The sequence below is a fragment of the Peromyscus californicus genome, unplaced genomic scaffold (genome assembly GCF_007827085.1).
Source record: "Peromyscus californicus insignis strain IS unplaced genomic scaffold, ASM782708v3 Scaffold_7__1_contigs__length_154581171, whole genome shotgun sequence".
Taxonomy (NCBI): domain Eukaryota; kingdom Metazoa; phylum Chordata; class Mammalia; order Rodentia; family Cricetidae; genus Peromyscus; species Peromyscus californicus.
In genome coordinates this window covers 152,783,750-152,800,310 of record NW_026294595.1, presented here as the reverse complement: position 1 = coordinate 152,800,310, position 16,561 = coordinate 152,783,750, and the positions used below count along the sequence as shown (strand labels likewise).

The 16,561-nt window shown below is 52.3% G+C and overlaps 1 protein-coding gene and 1 pseudogene across 4 annotated transcripts; one reads left to right on the top strand and one right to left on the bottom strand.

The window, feature by feature from the left end:
• LOC128100468 (60S ribosomal protein L18-like) overlaps window positions 1-10,233 on the bottom strand; it is a 35,926-nt pseudogene extending 25,693 nt beyond the window's left edge.
• On the top strand, window positions 740-16,535 carry Cables2 (Cdk5 and Abl enzyme substrate 2). Of its 4 annotated transcripts, none has more exons than XM_052722642.1 (10): window positions 740-1,110; window positions 10,243-10,314; window positions 10,409-10,501; window positions 11,692-11,769; window positions 12,651-12,759; window positions 13,200-13,365; window positions 13,729-13,832; window positions 14,197-14,303; window positions 14,495-14,699; window positions 14,810-16,535. In XM_052722642.1, exons 1-10 carry the CDS (start codon window positions 755-757, stop codon window positions 14,948-14,950), a joined length of 1,431 nt encoding a protein of 476 aa, XP_052578602.1. In that variant the 5' UTR covers window positions 740-754; the 3' UTR covers window positions 14,951-16,535. The 4 variants fall into 4 exon arrangements, with proteins under 4 accessions (XP_052578602.1, XP_052578601.1, XP_052578604.1 ...); XM_052722641.1 differs by having other exon boundaries at window positions 14,495-14,711; XM_052722644.1 differs by lacking the exon at window positions 10,243-10,314.
• Window positions 16,536-16,561: the final 26 nt, after the last annotated feature.

The following is a 16,561-nucleotide window of genomic DNA, read 5'->3' as shown; positions in this document are numbered from 1 at the left end:
CAGCACATAGCCAAAAAGGTCTGTATAGTCAAGGCCTGGCCACTGGACCACAGAGGAAACTGAAGACTGAGCACCATGCAGACTCAAGGCCACACCCATGCTGAAACTTAGGCAACCCAGGAAGGTGACAGCTGTCCTCAGACCATAGATGAGTCTCTTCTGCAGACAGTGAGGGATGTCAGGTGGGCCCGCTGGCACAGCCCGGAAGCTGTGGCTCCGGTGGTTGTATGGGTGGATGCCCAGCCCAGAGGAACCTCTCAGCTCTTAAGAAACAGCCTGGAAGGCAAATAGCCAGGCCCAGGTCACACCCCGAGTCCGCGGCCCATAATGAGCATTCTGCAGAGTGACACACACACACACACACACACACACACACACACACACACACACACACACACACACACACACACACTGCGTCCAGGGCAGGAGAACAGAACACAGGTGCCGTGCAGCCACCGACCCTGAGGTGTTTGGAGGCCGGTGGCCACGACAAACCTACACCCGACAGATTAAACCACCTCTAGGACCCAGGGGAGCGCCAGGGCACGGTACACCTCGCTAGCCAATGGAAGGGCTCAGTGAAGCTCATTTGCATGTAGGTGCGTTGCGGCCAATGGACGGGGACAGTGAGACTATATTTGCATGTGGACGCGCCAGGGCCAATGGGCGGGAGTGACGAAGTGACATTTGCATGCAGGCGCGCCGCGGCCAATGGGCAGCAGCTCGGCGGCGCGGCGCGGCGGCGCACTCGAGCATGGCCGCGGCCGCGGCGGGAGGAGCCCCGGGTCCGGCCCCCGGCCCCGCCAGGCCCGCGCCGGCCGCCCGAAACCCGTCGTCCGTGCCTCGGAGGCGCGGGGACTCACGGCGCCGCCAGGCCGCTCTCTTCTTCCTCAACAACATCTCCCTGGACGGACGGCCCCCGAGCCTGGGTCCTGGCGGCGAGAAGCCCCCGCCGCCGCCACCACCGCCCACCGAGGCCCGCGAGCCGCCTGCGCCTCCGCCCGCTCCACCCGGAGGCCTCCCGGGGCTGCCAGCCAGGCCCGCGCCCCAGGGCCTACTCAGCCCCACGACGGCGCCCGCCGGCCTCGGCCTGGACGGGCAGCGCCAGAGGTGAGTGGGCTGGGCGGGGCGGGCTGCACGCTGGGGTTGGGGTGTCCTAGAGGCCTAGCCAGCACGCCCGGTGTGTGACCTGTGGGCTTGGCAGCCCGGGTCACAAGGGTTCGAGTAAGCCACGGGCTCGGCAGACCTGGTCATGGTTGGGGTGAGGTGGATCCATTCATGCAGCACACAGGTGAGGTCACCTGAGATCCATCAGCTAAGCACTCAGAGGTCTGGATGGTCCGGACTGGTCAGCCCAGGACATAAGGGTCAGGATGGCCTGAGCCCACCAGCCCAGGGGTGGCCCCAGGTCCATCATTCAAGTACTTAAGGGCACATCACCCCATCATGCAAGAGTCAGAGCACCTTGTAGTCCCATCTGCCCTTGACTTGCTTGGCCTGAGGTGATCTGGCAGCATCAGTCCAGAATACAGGGAACAAATTTGGGGTTACTGGAGCTTTGTCAGCCCATGACACAGAGTTGAAGTATCCTGAAGCTTGTCAGCCTCCAGATACAGGGAATAGTTCCATTAAAGCTGTCGGCTCCTGGAACAGTTCTTGGGAACAGTTCTTCACCTTGAGATTCCCCTGAACATGGATTTCAGAGTTCCCTCAGCCAACTGACTTCAGACACATCCCTCCCCTGTCCATTCTATCAGTACCCTAAGCACTGGGACTCACAAACACTTTGGATGTGCTGTGTGTACACCTGGCCCGAGCTTTCTCCTCACCATCCCATACCTGCTGGACTCAGGACCTACCACATTGCACTCTGTACTTCTTGCCCCGCCTGGATCATTTTTAGGGGCCCCTCAGTCTAACCCAGGGCAGCTCTTATTCCTAACCACCGTCTCATCCCCCGACTGTGCCCACTTCCCAGTGTCCACAGCTACCATGTGGGTCTCAGCCCCCTCTTGCATTCTCAGTCTTCACCTGAAGAATGGCAGTAGGAGCCAAGTCTGGCCACTATGGTCCCTTCTGGGCAGGCCCCACTACTAGGGCAGAACTGCCAGGTAGCTCCCAGGTATTGGAAACCCTGGACAAGTCTATCAGGGCTAAATTGTAGGCTCACAGTGATGAGGTGCCTCCCAGATCTGTGATGGGAAAAAGTTCTCTGACATCTGACCCTGCATCACGTGTCTGTGTGGCCAGAAGGGCCTGAACTTTCTGTGGTCACCACCTTAACCTGCAGGTAGGGGCCAGGCCATGCTTCTCTACAGGACCTAGAAGGGTCCATTGGGGTCAAGGGGTCAGTTTGTCCCAGAGTGTTAGCTGGACCCCTTGTGAAGAGCAGAACTGAAAATCAGGCTGAAGTTTGTGTGGGTGAGGCACCCTTCGGTACTCCTGCCTCCCTAGCTCCTCCAGTGAGCCATCTCCTGCCCTCCCAGTTCTGATTTCCACTTCATTCTGATAGCCTGACCGCCCACAACTACAACTGCCTGTGGCAGACGTCTTTTCTTCTTGGGCTCTGCTTCCAAGTTCTTGTCACTGCCCTAGAGTTGTCACCCTTCCTTTCATGAGCACAGGCCCTTAGAAAGAGGACTCTACCCTCTCAGCTCCCGACCTGTGACTGGAAGAGACAGTAGTAGCTGGCCTGTTAAAGGGAGCTACTGGCTCCCAGATTTATTTAGTTCTTGATCTGTTGGGTTTTTTCGGGTTTTGCTTTTGTTTTGTTTTTATGTGCATTGTTGTTCTGCCTGCATGTATGTCTGTGTGAGGGTGTTGGATCCTCTGGAAGTGGAGTTACAGACGGTTACGAGCTGCCATGTGGATGCTGGGAACGGACTGTGGGCCCTCTGGAAGAGCAGTGAGTGGTCTTAAACCGCTGAGCCATCCCTCCGCCTGATTGTCTGTTTTTTAAGAAGCAAAACCCTAGAGTCCCTGAAGGCTTTGTCGCAAAGAATGCAGGCCAGCTTTCCTCCATCCAATAGCTCTATGACCTTGAGCACCTAATGGGTCTCTTAGAACCTCAGTCTCCCCGCTGTAATAGGCTGACATGAAGCTCTTTCTCCTTGGGGTCACATGATCCTAAGGACTCAGTAAAGTGACAACTTGTTACAGCTTGGGGCCCCCAAAGTGTTTCTAGCTATTGACAGAACCACCCTGGTTTTCTGCATGGGGCTTTTGGCACTGTTTATCGTCTGTTTTTGCCGCATGCCTGGGCTAGGCTCACCTCCAGAATCTATGATCAGGTTCGAAGCATGCATTCCAGCTACCTCACCACTGCTGCCTTCTGCCTAGAAAGCCTATGTATGTATCTCCAGAGCCATGGTGACAAAGGATACAAACCTGGGAGCTCTCAACAGCAGCAAGCTCTTCCCTTAGCCCTGGATGCCAATCACTGGAGGTCAGGCTGTAGCCTGTGTGTGTGGGGGGGGGGGGGGTGCTTCTACAGGCCTGGGTGCCCTGTGGCTCATGCTGTGTTGTTCCATCTCCCTGTCTCCATGTGTGTCCTCATAGACTTTCCTTGTCCTCCTTTTACCGTGATCCCTTCCTAGACTGTCTCTAGCTAAGGCCTCTAACAAGGGCTGGGCTTTTGATGGATCTTTTTGGGGAACTACTTCAACTCACAACAGCCCTGCATAGTATCAGCCGCAGAAATGAGGGGGAAGGGAAAGTCCCCACATGCAAATGACTTTGCAAATTGCAGCCTAACACACCCACCATCAGAGAGCTGGGCATAGCCTGGAGGCAGGAGGGCGTGCTCCACTTTGGTCTGGAAGTGGGGCTAGGCAGTCCTAACTGGCCACTGAGCCACTTAGCATCCATGCATTAGTCTGTGCCCAGCATCTGCTCACTGGGGGGCTGAAAAGTGCTGGAGTAGTCAATTTTCTAGAACAGCCAGGTGCCTGTGCCTGCCCTGAGACCCCACTCTTTCTCTGTGAAGCTGCTAGACCACAGGCCCCTACATGGAGTGCTGGGACCAGGCACCTTTGCTTTGCCTAAGACTAAGTGAGACTCATCAGGAGACTGTGGAGGTTTTTTTGCTTATTTGTTTGGTTTTTGGCAGATAGGGTCTATGATGAGCCAAAATGATGCTCAAGCAGGGGACCAGCCCTGAACACCTGATAGACTGCTGCCACCTGTGCTTCCTTAGCAGGGGAGGCTCCCAGGCCCTGAGCATGCTGGCCATGATGGTGGAAGTACTGCTTGGGCTCATTGCTGGGGCTCCTCTGCAGCCTGTCATGTGGCAGGTGGCTCCTGAGTCTGCCCCAAGCCTGCATAGACCATTCACTCTCCTTGGATCCCTAATAGGGACAGAATCTCAGCCACAGGGAGGTGGCCCTACCTAGACCTCTCCCCATCTTTCAAGTCACCAAATAAGGGAACCTGTCACATACAGAAGCAGGTTTTAAGGTCTGTAGTCAGGTTTCAGGTGCTGACTGAAGAGCAGGGGTGGACTCCCTTGGCAGCAAGGTTGCTAAGGAGTAGTTCTGAGATGAGTTAGGTCAGCAGAACCAATAAATGGGTGAGCCCTTTTAACAAACCCCCTCACTCCTGACCCTGGCCTCTTCTTCCCAGTCGAGCACATGGAGCGAGGGTAGACACTGTCCTGTATAAATAGGCAACTTGAGATGCAGAGTCCAGGTCTGCCACAACTTGGACTTTTCTAGTTGTCTGGGGAGTGTCAGCTGAGGCAACAGAAAGTCCAGATTGTTCTTTAGTGTTTTTGTTTGTTTATCTGCTTTTAGCTGTTTTCTTTTTTTTTTTTTTTTTTTTTTTTTTTTTTTTTTTTTTTTTTTTTTTAGCTGTTTTCAAGTTGAGGTGCCAAGGTATATGCAAACAGTACATGGAAACTGAGTGTGAGACTCCCCATGTATGTTTGTTGACATACGCCATGCGTGGCCACCATTTACTCCACAGACCAGCTCCTAGGTTTCCTCACACCCTCCTCAGCCATCTCCTGACCAAGATACCTTTTGTCACATAGAGTGTCATATCTGAGCGTCATATACACAGACATCCCACATGTCTGCCCTTCTGCTGACCAGCACAACTCTTACTCCCAGTGGGGTCAGTTCAGGGCACACTGTGAGGTATGATCCTGTCTTGTTTATTGAGCACAGGGTCTGCACTAGGAGAACCTGGCCTGTCCTCAGAGTAGCTGAGCTGTGGACACAGGACTCTACTCCTCTCTTGCCAGCTGTTTGATTTCAGACAAGTTGAATGGCTCTGTACCTCAGTTTCCCTACCTGAAACTGAATAAGAGTAGTGCCTCCCTGGTACAGTTCTGAGGACTGGGTTTACAAATAACCTGCTTATGAGGGAGGTGGAAGCCACAGGGAACAAGATGTTGGACCAACTGGGAACATTTCACAAGCTCCTGAGGGAGCACACCATTTCTAGAGAGCCTGGAAAGTGGCAAGAAGAGCAAGCCAGGCAGCTGAGGACAGATCTGACACAGCTCTCCACACTGCCTCTGTGGACTTGCAAATGAGATCCCAGGGCCATGATCAGCCACCTGGCCTTGCCTGGATAATTACCTCAGGGAATGCCACGTCAGACAGGTGGCCCTAAGGGCCTCAGAATACAGACTCTTCCTTCAGGTCCCAGACTCTTCCCTCGGGTTCCACATTCTGTTCCACCTCAGGCTAGCTGCCTTTCTCTGCTCCAGACCTGTGCATTCAGCTTTTGGTTAATCCTCTCTAGGCAGGTTCAGTCCCCTAAACACCCAACACACTGTGAGCACTCATGTGGCACCTTCCTAGCCAGTAAGGTTGTCTGAGCTTGCCATTCTGACTGGTCCTAATCCCTCCTGTCCCAGGCCCCTAGCCTTTCCCTCTGTCCGTGCTTCTAGACAAGGTGCCTGCCCTCACCTGTTCACCCTCCTCCAGAGCCTTCCTGGGCTGGTGTCTTGTTTCTGCCACAGGCCCGGCTGGTAGCTGCAGGATCCTCTGGAGGTGTCTTTAGTCGGTTCACTTCTGTCTTCCGTTCTGGTTGGTTTTCTGCAAGCTCCTGTGGCTTCTGTCATTTAATAGATGGAAGTAACTGTGCAAGTAAGATGGGGGAACCATGGACTTGGACCACTGTGACAGGCTTGGCGCCTACCAGGACCTGGACTGAATTGCACTATTTGTGTGACTTTGGACAGACTGACCTCTCTATGCCACCACTTGAGTGTGAGTGTCACAGCCTCTGAAGTGTTGGTGTGAGGTAGTGGCTGTATCTCCTGCTTCTGAGACAAGCACAGACAAGGGCATGTTCGGGGAGCTGCATGGCCCTACCTGTCAAGCAGGTATCTGACCATGCCACACCTCATGTGAACCAACTATCCTGCTGGAAGGGGACCTCAGTTAATGATGCTGCAGGGACAGTATGGGCCTGGTGTCCACCAGATGCAGCTCCCCATTGTTCATGCTTAGTTAATGGCTGCTGCCAAAATATGCGGCATAATCCAAGGGCCTGTGTGCAGTCGGCACACAGTGGTCCTGCAGAGCACCAGGGAGCACCTTCTTGCACAGATGAAGTCCAGAGCCATCCCAAAGCCCTTGCAGACAGTAGACTGATAAATTATGTGTATGGGTGTTTACCTGCATGTCTCTGTGTACCATGTGTGTGCTTAGTACCCACAGAGGTCAGAATAGAGTGTTGGATCCCTTAGAACTGGAGTTACAGGTGATATTGAATCTGAGTCTTCTGGAAGAGCAACCAGGGTTCTTAACCACTGGGCCATCTCTTCAGCCCCAAACAAGACTTTTTGTTTTTATTTTTCAAGACAGGGTTTCTTTCAAACAACAGACTTTATTTCTCACATTCTGGAAGCTATAATCCCAAGAAGGTGTGGCAGGTTCCCTTTAAGGCCTCACCCTTGGCCTCATAGACTTTGCCCTCCCTCTGTGTGTCTGTGCCTTAATCCCGAGGACACCAGTCACATTGGATTAAGGGCCACCCCTGTTCATCTCTTTAAAGACCATATCTCCAAGCTCAGTCATGTTCTGAGGTCCCAGGTTAACATGCAGATTTGGAGGGAACATAATTCCACTAGCATCCCAGTAAGAGGGGCTGTTAAGGGGCATGCTCAGATCTGCAGGTGCCAACACTAAAGGCCCAGGAGCTCTTTTAGAAGTTTCTAGTAACAAGCTGAAGCTCAGCCTCTTTGGTAGTAGCAGCCTCCCCATATGACCCTTCCTTTCCACATCCCCATGTCTGATATGCAGGTTTTTCTTGTCCTCAAGGATAGGCATTTCTAAGCTACAGGTACCTTGAACCGTTTGACTGACCAGAGTACTTGGACCTTTGGCATGTTAGAGGCTCATGGCTGGATTTCCAAATCCAGCTAGAGGACTCACTAATGAGGGAACTTGGGCTTAATTGTATCACACACACTCACAAGTCAGTGAAACCTCCAGTGTTGCGAAAGAGCGCCCCAACTGTCGCTCTGGAAGGACAGGCAGGCAGCCTCACAGCCATAGGCCCCATGGCTGTGACTGGGAACTCTAGGGGGAATACTGCACTGGGGACTAAGTTTCCCCCGTCTGGGAACCCCTCTGTGTCCAGCCAGCCACAGAGCCCTGAAGGAAGCTGTCGAGAGGTTCTGATCTTGAGTCACTTGTTGGCCCCACTGCCTGGGGCCTCCGGCTCAATGCCAGCCTGGGGCTTTCCTCTCCGGGTTCCCAGAAGGCCTTGGATGTCAGGCTCACCTCATCTCTGTGTCTTTGATATGCCTTTGGCTGCTGGCCTCCAACACCACTGGAAGCTTTTTAACTATGAAGTAGCCACTTAGTGCCCATCAGGTGAGGGCAACTTGGAGCAAAGTGAGGCACAAGAATACCAAGCATAGTGTATGCACAGCAACAGTTAGTACAACTGAGGCACTTCAGCTGCCATCACCATCGACACTGTCCCCACCAGTGACACTGTCCACAGTACCACTGCCATCCCAAGTAGGTAACTACCACCATCAACATCTCTACCGCCACCATCCACACCATCTCCTGCGATACCTTCTCCTCCATCATTGTTGAGTGGGTGGTGTCCTAACAGTGCTGTGTGACAGTACTTGACCTCATCATCGGCTGCACTTCTAGAATATTTTGGGTTCAGAGCATGTACACACGCAGATCCTGCTACAGGGAAGAGAGAAAGGCATTACTGTCTGTGCCTTGGTAGCCGTGTGTCCTGGAGAGCCATTTGGCTGCTTTGAGCTTGCCAGAAAGGGCCACACAGCTTGCCCAGGAGCTTACTATTAAGTCAGCAGTGCTGGGTCTGAGGGGGTCTGCCCATCATACAATCATCCCACAGGCACTTGGCTCGACTCTTTTTGTTTGAAAATGCCTGGACAGTTGCTGAGGTCCAAGCATCCCACAGGCACTTGGCTCGACTCTTTTTGTTTGAAAATGCCTGGACAGTTGCTGAGGTGGCTCATGTGTGTAGCCTCAGCTTCTGTTTGGGAAGCTTCAGACTATGTGTCCTGGTGAATTCCTTGGCCAGATTTCTACGTCTAAGTGAGGGTGAACCAGGGTATTTGACACATATCACTAATCCTTAATGGCCCAGGCATCCTGCACCACAGTGACGATGGACCAGGGACATTTGACAGGTGTGATGGGTGATGCTAGGGACTAGAGTCTAGCTCAGTGATAGAGCAACTTGCCTACCATGTATGAGACTCAAGATCCTCAATACCACATGCATGTACTCACACACCACACACATGTACACATACATAAACACACACAGAGAAAGAGAGAGAGAGAGAGAGAGAGAGAGACAGACAGACAGACATGCCCACAGATGCTGTGGCAAGAAGTGATTGAATCATGGTATCTTTGTGACCCTATGTCACAGTGATTCATGCCCAGACAGTAATACTGGTGTCTGACAGAAGTTACGGTGTTTAGATGGGTGGCTTTTGAAGGAGTTGTTTTTCTCTGTAATCACAACAGGCAGCAGTGGAGGCTGAGGGATTAGGAGGTCAATTAAATAAATAATAATAAAACAAAAAGAGATAAGGTATCTTAAAGCCCAGGTTGGCCTCAAATTCAGCATCCTCCATACTACCATGCCTAGCTTTTCCTTATTTTTCCTTTATGAACATGTACCACTTGTCTAATAATAGGAGAGTAGAGATGGAAAGCTACAGCCCCCTTGGGTCTGGATACAGGCCCCTCCTTCTCAAAGGCAATGGCAGGGAGCCATGGTGTTTGGCGCAGCCTCAGCCTCAGCTTGAGGTTCCTTATGCCTCTGTCCTCTCAGGGGGATGCTGGCACAGACTCCCCAATGGCAGAGGCCTCAGCACTTCAACCTCAGAACCACAGACCATATCTTGCCTTCCCACACTGTGACCTTGGTCTCCAGAAGCCTACCCTGTAGCTTTGCTGTGACTTTGACTCACTGTGTCCTGTAAGGACCAGAAGGTTGGTAAATGACCGCAGTTGTTAGACCCTGGACTACATGCCTGAGTTTGTTGTCTCGGTGTGAAGGTGTGGGTCTGTGGGGTCTCAGTTCTCAGCCTGAAGAAGCCCTGTTCTGGCACACAGTGATGGGAAACTGCCTCCCATGTCCTGCCCTCCTGGGTACAAGCATGGGGGACACAGGAGCCAGCCTGACTCATAGGAATCAGTGCTCCCAAGGCAGAGATATTACCTTCCATTAGTGACTTTCACCAACAGGCCTTCCTGAGGGGCAGCACAGAGCTAGAACCCAAAATCCAGGAGGGAATTCTTACTTGCAGATTTGGAAAAGAATGTTCTAGATGCCAGAGCAGCTCCTGGGAGGGAAGGGTGTGAGAGTGTGTGTGTGTGTGTGTGTGTGTGTGTGTGTGTGTGTGTATGTGTGTGACTTGAATAGCAGTAGCAGCCTAAACAGGTGCTTACACTGTGCTCCTGGCATGGGCCACAGCCCCAAAGAGTTCACTGTGCTGTAGAGGTCTGGTACAAGCAGGCCCTCTGAGAGATGTAGCCTGTTGGAACTGCTGTGTACCAGATGCTCCCACCTAGGGAAGGTTGGCAACCTTGTGGCAGGGAACAGGATTCCCTCTGCACTACAGTCTTGGTTCACAGGTTCTTGAAGCCTTTCAGTTTCATGAGAGCCCTGCCCTGCATATTCCCACACTAGTTCAGTTCTGTTGAGGGACCCTGGCTGCAAAGGCTTCCTAGAGTCTGTGGTCCTGGCTTTTCTGAGGTCATGATGTCTTCCCTACAGGAGACGAGTCACATCTCAGCGCTGCTCCCTTGAATTTCTGGAAGATGCAGTGGGATGTGCCTCAGTGCAGAGGTATACACCCTACCTGCCCCTACTCCAAGGTCCTGAGTTCCAACTGCCCTGGGGCCACAAGGAAGGCAAGAACAACCTGCTTTTTACCTTACAGAACCAAGCATGCATCTGGATCACCAAGACACAAAGGCCTGAAGAAAACCCACTTCATTAAGAACATGAGGCAGTATGACACGAAGAACAGCAGGTAAGAGCATGCAGGGCCTGGCCCTGAACTGTCCACTGTGCTCCCTACACTGCGGGTCCAGGCTGTGTCTCTGAAGGCCAGCCAGTGAAGTCTGGGCCTTGCCCTTTGTTAGCAGCAGCATCTTCAGCTCAAGGGCTTCTTCATCGCCCATGGCCTGTCTCCTGACCCTTTAGAATTGGGTGCTCATGTTCCTCTACATTAGCTGGGCCCTGGCTAACATGGCCAAGCCAGCAAGCCAGCCCTGTACAATCCCAGAGAAGAGCCACCAGCTAGACTCTGGTCTTTGGGAAAGAGAACGAGGAAGGCAGAAATGTGCTCCACCCCAAATGTGCCCAGGATAAAAGGTGTGCTCTTATGGAGGGGAGGGGTGTACACAAGATAAGACGTGGGTAACCTTGGGAGCCCATGGAGGAAGCAGTCACACTGGGGACGCACACAGAAGGAGGTATGGTATATCGGGGAACTTGTGGGAGGCTGAACTCAGACTGGTATTTGGTTCCCTAAACAGTGCTAGGCTGGGCTCTGGGCAGCTGCATATGTCCTGCACTGGTGCAGGGGCAGTGCCTTGGGTATGTCCCTTGGCACTGCACTAGCAGTCACTCTGACCCACTCTAGGAACCACTTTGGATTCCCAGAGTCCCCCTTCCCTATGTAGGTCACCCTGGTATCTCCAGGGAATGTTGCTGCAGGACCTGGCCAGAGGTAGCTCCCTGCAGAGCCTGAGCACTAAGATTGTAAGGGCAGGCTATGATTACAGCTTTGAGGACCCAAATCCTTGGTTCCTAAGCCCCTGGATACTGAACTTTGTATTAGATCTGGGTGTTCTCTAGTAGCATTAGGCCTTGCCTTTGTCTGGACCACTGAGGCTTGATGCTGATGAACTTTGACCTCACCTTCCTGTGCCCTATCTTTGTGCAAATGAGGCCTGCCCTTTCCTGGGTGACCTGTGCTTCCAGGAAACATGAAGTCTATGGCCCTGTGTGTTACAGGGTCAGGGGAGCACTATTGTGCTCCTCAGGGAACAGGGAGTTGCTTACTTACTAAGCAACTCTAGGGAATCAGGCCCAAGTGCTAAGATGCCATGCCTAACTTCCTGAATCCAAGTCCCCTCAATGGCTCTGGCAGTTTCCCATCACCCAGATGTAGGCAGAACAGAATTACTGCCCTGCTCTGACCTGGGCCTCCCACAGGATTGTGCTCATCTGTGCCAAGCGGTCCCTGTGTGCAGCCTTTTCAGTCCTGCCCTATGGAGAGGGCCTGCGGATCAGGTAAGATCCCATGCTGTGTACACTGATAAGCCCTGGTCCCGCTGAGCCCAGCCCACGAGGCATCAGTGTAGCCCATCACTGAGTGTAGGCTGGGTCCTTAGACTCCACAGCCTAGGAACTTGCATTTCAGGTTTTTATTCCCTAAGGGCCATAGGTTCTGGTGAAACTATATATGGGTTGACTGAGATATTCCTGCCCCTCCCTCAGATATGCTCCTAAAACTTTTTTTTTTTTTTTTTTTGGTTTTTTGAGACAGGGTTTCTCTATGTAGCTTTGCGCCTTTCCTGGATCTCGCTCTGTAGACCAGGCTGGCCTCGAACTCACAGAGATCCACCTGCCTCTGCCTCCCGAGTGCTGGGATTAAAGGCGTGCGCCACCACTGCCCGGCTGCTCCTAAAACTTTAGGACCATCCCAGGCACTTGTGTCCTGAAGGTAATTCAGGGAAGAAGCAAACAGCTGTTGGGGCAGTGTAGTGTTGTGTATGACCCCACAGAACAATAGTCAGCACAGAGAAACCTCCTGTCTAGAGTAGGAGGTAGCCAGTTCTCAGGATCCCAGGCCAGCTGCTGAGTGTGACTGCATATGAAGGGTTAGAAGCACCCAGGGAAGCAGATCTGAGCCCAAGAACAGGTGAGTGTTCAGGGGTGTTCCAGAGTGGTGGCTCCTTGATGCTTTGACCGATGACATCTGCTTGGAGCAAGAGTGAGATATAGACTGCCTTCCCCTGAAACCTGTCATGCACCTCCAAGGTCATGCCCATCTACTTCTGTGTGGGTGGATGAGCAGACAAGGCTGCCACATGGATTCATTGTGGGTCAAGCATCCACCCACTGACTGCAGGAAGAGGACTACAGCCCTTCCCCTCTCCTAATCATTACAGTGACCTGAGGGTGGACAGCCAGAAGCAGAGGCACCCATCCGGCGGCGTTTCTGTTTCTTCTGAGATGGTCTTTGAGTTGGAAGGCGTTGAACTGGGAGCAGATGGAAAGGCAAGAGCCCTGTGGCCAGCCAATGGCCAGCAGAGTTAGGCAGACAGGTGCCTCACACATTAATCTAAGACACAGTATTGGGAACAAGCCACGCATCCTGTTATACCTATCACTAGCTGGCCTATACCACCCCAAGAAAGAACCTAAGAGTCCACCATACATGGCCACTACCAGCTGTAGGTGACTCCCTGGGATCCCACACCTAACCTTGCTTCTGTTACAGTGGGCCAAGGCCAGGGGTCTTCCAGAATGGGGAGACTTGCACACTGCAGACCCCAGGTCAGGGATGGAAGCTGACATTCTGACATAAGAGCACCTGCTCCAAGTGGGTAGCAGTATGGCCCTCAGGCTCCTTGCTGGAGGGTGGAGGGAAGCAGAACTTGGTTGCACTTTCTGGCCTGAGGAAGCAGGACTGAGCTCCAATGTGATTGCTTTTCCAGGTCGTGTCTTATGCAAAGTTCCTGTACCCTACTAATGCCCTGGTTACACACAAGAATGACAGCCATGGCTTGCTGCCCCAGCCTCGGCCCAGCATCCCCCGGCCTCCACCAGGTTCAAGACACAAACCTGTGCCTACCAAGTCAACACCAGCTGGCACAGAACTAGGTAGTGTAGTCTAGGTGCCTTAGCCATGGCACAAGGGAGGCAGCAGCACTGGCTGGGCCAGGGACAGTGATGGGGCAGACAGCAGTATAAGCCACATCTGCACTGAGGCTTCTCAGAGGAAAAGGATTCCAGATAGTGTGGCCCTAGGCTCTGCCTGAATCGGGCAGAAGAAAGGATCAGTGTGGGAAGGGGGTTCTGTCCAGATGTCTCTTCTTATACTCAAGCCCTTGCCCTTGACCTGGAGTCCCTCTCTGACCTGGGAGCCTTGCTGTGATGTGATGCCTCTTCCTTGGGTGTGGTAGGGGAGGTGTGGCATGGGTTCTGATCAGGATCTAGGGTGTCAATAGCTGCCTCTGCTTACAGGAAACGATGGGGGAGATGCACTAGAATACAACCCCAACCTCCTGGATGACCCACAGTGGCCATGTGGGAAGCACAAGCGGGTACTTATCTTTGCTTCATACATGGTGAGTTCCGTAGCCCTAACATTGTTTAGGGTTCGGGGAATAAACTGTGAGCACCCTCCACACTCAGAAACCCAGAAGAGCCATTCCAGGGTGCCTTGTCCCCATCCAACACCAGCAGGTAGGGGGACAGGGCCATAGACAAGGACAATGTGCCCAAGCAAGATAGCCAGCCATGCTGGACAGTCTTCTGGGGTCAGCTTTGGATGCCTGGGCACATATGTACAGAGGGCAGACAAGCTGAGCCATTTTATCCTCAGAAATACCGGTACCTCTCTGAAGTCCCATACTCATGTCTGTAAACCCAGGCCACAAGGCATCCACTTTCAAGGCATCTAGGCTCCACCTACCTCTACTTCTGTTATAGACCACGGTTATAGAGTATGTGAAGCCTGCAGACCTCAAAAAGGACATGAACGAGACCTTCAGGGAGAAGTTCCCTCATATCAAACTGACATTGAGCAAAATTAGGAGGTAAGAAACGACCAGGCAGATACCCCTACCCAGCCACATAACCTGACCCTGGGCTTTCTCCTTGGAGAACAGAGTGTCTTTTCTGACAGCCCACAACACGTGGTATAGCCATAGAAGGGTGGCTGCTGCTTCGTCATAGTCTCAATGACCATAGATTTGCCCCAGGGACATGGCTCCCATCCCACCCACAGTTTAAAACGGGAGATGCGGAACCTGTCTGAAGAGTGCAGCTTGGAACCTGTGACCGTATCCATGGCCTACGTGTACTTTGAGAAGCTTGTACTGCAGGGCAAGCTCAACAAACAGAACCGCAAACTGTGTGCTGGCGCCTGTGTTCTGCTGGCTGCCAAGATCAGCAGTGACCTCCGCAAGAGTGAAGTAAAGCAGCTTATTGACGTGAGTGCAGAGGTGTGCACGCAGCACGAGCACCCTGTGCCAGGCACTGAACCTTAGGTGGGGACCACAGGTGGGGCTGAGCCACTCACCCTTTGCTTCCTTCACTGCAGAAGCTGGAGGAAAGATTCCGGTTCAACAGGAGAGATCTCATTGGATTTGAGTTCACTGTGCTTGTGGCTCTGGAACTGGCCCTGTACCTCCCTGAGAACCAAGTGTTACCTCACTACAGACGCCTCACCCAGCAGTTCTAGCCCCGAACAGTGCACCCTGCAGAGAGGCTGCTTGGTAGAAAGGCATGTAGCTTGGCTAGAACAGAGGCATCTAGTGTCCCATCCCTCCAATACTGCATCTGCCCCTCACAGCCCAAGGTGACTTTTCATTTCCTTGGAAAGAGACACCGCTTTCATTCAGAAGCACAACACACCTCAAGGTGCTTCTGAGAATTTTCCTGGAGTAAAGGAAGTGTGAGGCTTGGCTTGGTTTTCATGTGCCTGAGACCAGTCTGGTTTACATTGTGGTGAATCCTGAGGTCCAGCCTTTGCAACCTATCACAGATGTGAGACCATTCCTGTGGAGACCTAGGTATCCAGACCTGAACATGCTGATATTGCCAGTCACACTTATGCCATCTCCTGATACCCTGCCTCCTTTCCTGTCAAGGTAGAGGGGAAGGCAGATACCTTGACCCATTCTGATTTTATTCTTTGGACATTTGTCAAAGCATCTGTCACTGTGAAACCCCTATGCCATCACATATACAGCAGGGATTGGCTAAAACCACCCACGCCTCTTGCCAGAAACTTTTGCCTGCAGCATTGAACCTTTAAGACAACTGCTGACTTGAGGCTCTTGACTTTTCCTAAGCAATATTGTGGTGCAGAAAAGGTATAATTTGGGATTTGGTCCTGTTTAAGGTTTGCTGGTGTAACTCTGAAACCACACTTGACCTTCAGGCAGGAAGACACTGGCCCTGCCCCCTAACAGCAACGGACATGCCATCTAGGTCAACTTGCCTGTACACCCACTGTGCCATTGTCCCTTTGCTTTCTTAGGACTGTTGGCCTTCCCTGTAACCTGGTGAACCTGGTCACCAGCCTAGGCTCCCATAGTAGATACCAGACCTACTGCTAGCAGCTGCTCAGCTTCACAGCCTCACCACATCCCCAGCAATGCTCATGCCTCTCAGGCCTGGGACAGGAGAATCAGTAACAGCTTGAGCATGAAGGAACCTTGCTCATAGTGACAAACCAGTGTTTTATTCTGACCCTGCTTATGCTGGTATAAGCAAACCCATACCCCTAGACCATCTTGGGTGCAAGACAATGGTCCTGCAAAAATGTCATCTTCAAGGTAGTCCCATCATTTTGTTTAAAATGAACTTCCTAGACACTGCTTCAACTTACAAGCTACCCTTGGAGGACATACCCAGGCAGTTTCCTCTAGATGTATAGTTAATGTTAAAGCTGGTAAACAGCAGTAACTTAAGCTTGTATATTTATGTAGTAAGGTTTATTATTTACCAAGCTGGTCTGCTGGAAGTCCTCCCTGTCCTCTTCGGTGATGCCGAGAGCTGCTGCTGTGTGGTATAAAGCACTGCGCAACAAAACCAACCCTTAAACCAAATGATCCTGGCGACTGCGTCCAGAAACCTGAGCTATATCCGTGGTGTCCAGCTGGACTGTGACCCAATGCCACAGACCTGGTGCTGCGCCCTTAGCACCCAACAGTAGGCACAAGTGTTTGTGAGAGTATCTGACCTCAGAATGTCGTGTGTTGGGTAGGTTTTGAATGGTGTTAAAATGTTTTTGTTAAAGTAAAACTTGGTTTTGCAACATACGCTCTAGTTTGTTTCCTTTCAGATG

What these genes read in the sequence shown, in the direction of transcription:
- Cables2 (XM_052722641.1), top strand. Translation starts at nt 755, where the DNA reads ATGGCCGCGGCCGCGGCGGGAGGAGCCCCGGGTCCGGCCCCCGGCCCC. An exon ending in GGATGTGCCTCAGTGCAGAG is followed by an intron (nt 10,315 to 10,408) that starts GTATACACCCTA and finishes TTTACCTTACAG; the next exon opens with AACCAAGCATGCATCTGGAT. An exon ending in ACATTGAGCAAAATTAGGAG is followed by an intron (nt 14,304 to 14,494) that starts GTAAGAAACGAC and finishes TCCCACCCACAG; the next exon opens with TTTAAAACGGGAGATGCGGA.